The sequence below is a fragment of the Mesoplodon bidens genome, assembly GCF_964165515.1.
Source record: "Mesoplodon bidens genome assembly, chromosome: 3".
Taxonomy (NCBI): Eukaryota; Metazoa; Chordata; class Mammalia; order Artiodactyla; family Ziphiidae; genus Mesoplodon; species Mesoplodon bidens.
The window spans coordinates 102,802,187-102,805,745 of record NC_138178.1 but is presented as its reverse complement, the minus strand read 5'-3'; the positions used below and the strand labels follow the sequence as shown (position 1 = coordinate 102,805,745).

Sequence of the window (3,559 nt, the reverse complement as noted above, 5' to 3'; positions counted from 1 at the left end):
AGAGGAAAAGCAGGAAGAGAGTGGGGAAGCATGGCCTCAGGGAGGGGGAACAGCATGATGCTACTGAGTGAGAGGATGAAGGTGCATTTTACTGACATGAAGAAGTCTCTTCTGTTCCCCTCTCCCTCCACTTCCAATCCTTCACTAAAGCCTGATGATTTGAACTTGGAAACACAATCCTAAACCTGCACTTTTTCTTCTGCCCTATTGCTATTACCTTATCCCATGCCTCTGGGATTTGGCCTGGATACCACGAGTTCCTGACGTCCCCACAGCCCCTGCACAGCTGCCAGAGTGATCTTCAGGTCACATTGTTATCTAACATGCTCCATTTATACCCCATAGGAAATTTACTCTTTATTTTCCTCTCCATAGGTATGAAGCATCTGAGCCTCAATAACCTCTATCATTAATGCTCATGGTTAAAATGCTCTTGTCCTGGGCTTCACTGGTGGCGCAGTGGTTGAGAGTCTGCCTGCCGATGCAGGGGACACGGGTTCGTGCCCCGGTCCGGAAAGATCCCACATGCCGCGGAGCGGCTGGGCCCGTGAGCCATGGCCGCTGAGCCTGCGCGTCCGGAGCCTGTGCTCCACAAGGGGAGAGGCCGCAGCAGTGAGAGGCCCGCGTACCGCAAAAGAAAAAAAAAAAAAAAAAAAAAGCTCTTGTCCTGCTAGAGTAACTTTCATTTTTCTAACATGACTAATCTACATTCATGTCAGGCCTTTTGAATGTTCTCTCTCTGCCTCTCTGTCTCTGTCTCTCTCGGGAAGACTATCCCCTTAGTTTCTGCATGACCAGCTGCTTCTCATATTGTTCAGAATTCATTCCTTCATTGGGCCCCTACCAACCACACTGCAGATTCACTTCTATGGACTCATCGAGACCCACTACAGATGGCCCTCTGTGTGGATGTGAAACCCACGGATGTGGAGGGCCAACGGTATGACCCCTTTTATATAAGGGACTTGAGCATCTGTGGATTTTGATATCAGCGGAGTCTCCTGGAACCACTCCCCTGAAGATACTGAGAGATGACTGTACATTGTTTTCCTCAGTGCAGTTTTCCTCCTGACACTTATCACCTGGAAAAATAATTTCGTAAGTTCATTTTCTTCCCAGTAGAATAGGCACCCTAGGGCAGAAATATGTCTTTGTTTACACTGCATCCTCACGACCTTAGAAATCTGCCTAGAGCACAGCTGCACATGGGTTAACTACTGCATTAATGAATGACGAATGAATGCATGAATGAATGATGGGAGAGGGGATGACGACACAAGGCAGAGAGAGATGGGGCAGCTGAGTTGGCTAATCCCTCTACCATACAGTGTTAGAGATGCTGTGTCCATGGCTGGGAAGTGACATATGATCTGCTGAGACAAGGAAGGTTCACTGCATCATGGCAAATGTGACTCCAGCCTGGAGGTATCCCACCTTCTCCTTCTGTTACTCCAAGCCTATTGGAAGGGTAAGCTCATTTCATGCCCCTCTGTATTAATCTAAAGTCAGTGGATTCTGATGAGCCCTGGAATTTTCCAAACCTAGCATCTCCATGCAATAGCTTGAGTCAACAGACCTGCCTGGAGGAACAAATCCTCCAGTGGCTTCTCCAGAGAAGATGCTCAAGTGCAGATACCGTATATAGTACTACCAAGAGCAAGAATGACTGACCATATGGAGGGTGGGAGGAATGGAAGTTGCTATGTATCTGGGCCTGGAAGAGGAGCTGAAAAATAGGAGGTCAGGAATCCCAGACTCAAGGACAGAGGTACAGATTTAATGACATGCTACTTGCGTTCTATTCTGATTCAGGTGCTGCAAAAGACCCAACCTGTCCCCCGAACAATCACTTGAATGCTGCATCTGACCACAGTTTGCAAAGAGCTTTCCCTTCCTGTTCCTCACTGATTCCTGAGTGCAGCCTTGTGATGGAGGCAGAGTAGGGGCTGTCATTATCCGCCCCCTTTTCTGTCTGTCTACATTTCTGTAATCCTGGAGCCTGTGCCCCTTCCTGACCTGAATGTGAACAAGCCACTGATTCATCCTCGGGAGAGATCCCAATTCCATGTCTCCTTCCTTACCTTCTGCTACCAGATGACCAGCTGCTCCCTTCTCCAGGACACAGAAATCGCCAGGAAAGAGTTTCACCTCTTCTCCAGGTAGTACTGGAATCTGTCCATATACTACCTGAACAATTTGTCTCATTCCACATTAGACTCAAACTCTGGATCCACCCCTAGGATAACCATTAATATCTGAAGATTTGATACACTTACTTAAAAACAAATTTCTGGGGCTAAAATTTGCTTTTTTCTTTGGGTCTTATCACAATTATGGCATTTCCCCCTTTCTTTTTGTTTTTACACCATATCGTTCTCTTCTATCATAAAATGTATGCTTCTTAAATCAGAATCAAATACATTTGTTTCTACTTACTGGGAGCTCTTTGCCTCCTGGTAATGAAATAGGCAGCTGTGAGTGGAAGCCTCAGCTTCCTGGCCTAAAGCAGAGAGAAGGAAAAGTCTGCACAACTTCATGACACAAGGAGCCTCTTATCCTCACATCTCTTTCCCACAAATCTCAGATTAGAAGAAGGGGAAAAGCCGCTAGACCAGAATGTAACTACATGACCGAAGAGCACAGACACATGGAGGCTTGTAGGCAATTCTGTAAAGTTTACTGTGCTGCACAAGGAGCTTCAGCTGAGCAAAGCTTAAAGGGACCTGGAGGCTGGTGAGATGAGGACTGATGCTGATATCTGGGGTGGATGGTGGGACAGGACTGTGGCGCTTGGCAAATGAGCATGGCCCAAAGTGCTGGCCCAGAGTTTAGATGATCGCATCCAAGTGAACCGGAACCACGGGGTACAGGGGACTGTCCGTTGGTGATCTGGTGTCACACGCGACGATGTAGATCATCCGTGCCTCTGTCTGTCTATAACGGCAGTCCCTATAATCTGGTGGATTTCTTGTGAGGTTGCAGTAGGTTAGAGGCACTTGAACTGAGCTCCTATGACAATTCGTCCTGTATGATCTACGGCAGGTTATATTTCTGGTGGTACAAACACCAGCTACTTCAGCGAACGTTGTGTGGAGAAAAGTATTTTTACCTTTGCATACCATTCTGTAACGGTTAATCACCCGCATTGCATCATTGCATCCAGGGTGGGCCATATTTAGGTGCTGAATCTCAAACCACTGAGCCCAGGTTAAAGTACCAGGTGGGACATGGAGTGAGATCACCGTTCCCAAGAGCCCCAACAGCAAAAAGAGAGGCAGCTGGGCATTCTGCTGTCTTGGAACCATGTTTCCTGTGAAAAGAAGGGTATCTTCTGTATCCCGGCCCACAGATAACACACTCCCTCCTCACTCACCCTGCAGGCCCCCTGCTGTCACTGTGGTTCTAGCTCCTTTCCCCTCCGCTCCCCAAAGTCTGTCATGTGTCCTGGGCACTAACTTCAGCTCACCGCTCCCCCAGTTGCTGCTTCATTGCTGTCTTTCCTGTTCCACCTCGGGGGCTCATTGTCTTACCCAGTATCTCTGCTGTGGCTCCTGTGAGA

The 3,559-nt window shown here is 47.9% G+C and overlaps 1 protein-coding gene across 1 annotated transcript; it reads right to left on the bottom strand.

Moving 5' to 3' along the window:
* Nucleotides 1–2,791: 2,791 nt before the first annotated feature.
* On the bottom strand, nucleotides 2,792–3,310 carry RNASE2 (ribonuclease A family member 2). The gene has a single exon (XM_081228961.1). The coding sequence runs from the start codon at nucleotides 3,303–3,305 to the stop codon at nucleotides 2,829–2,831; it is 477 nt and encodes a 158-aa protein (XP_081085087.1). The 5' UTR covers nucleotides 3,306–3,310; the 3' UTR covers nucleotides 2,792–2,828.
* Nucleotides 3,311–3,559: the final 249 nt, after the last annotated feature.

Excerpts from the sequence above, each read along its gene's own strand:
- RNASE2 (XM_081228961.1), bottom strand. The coding sequence starts at position 3,305 with ATGGTTCCAAGACAGCAGAATGCCCAGCTGCCTCTCTTTTTGCTGTTG.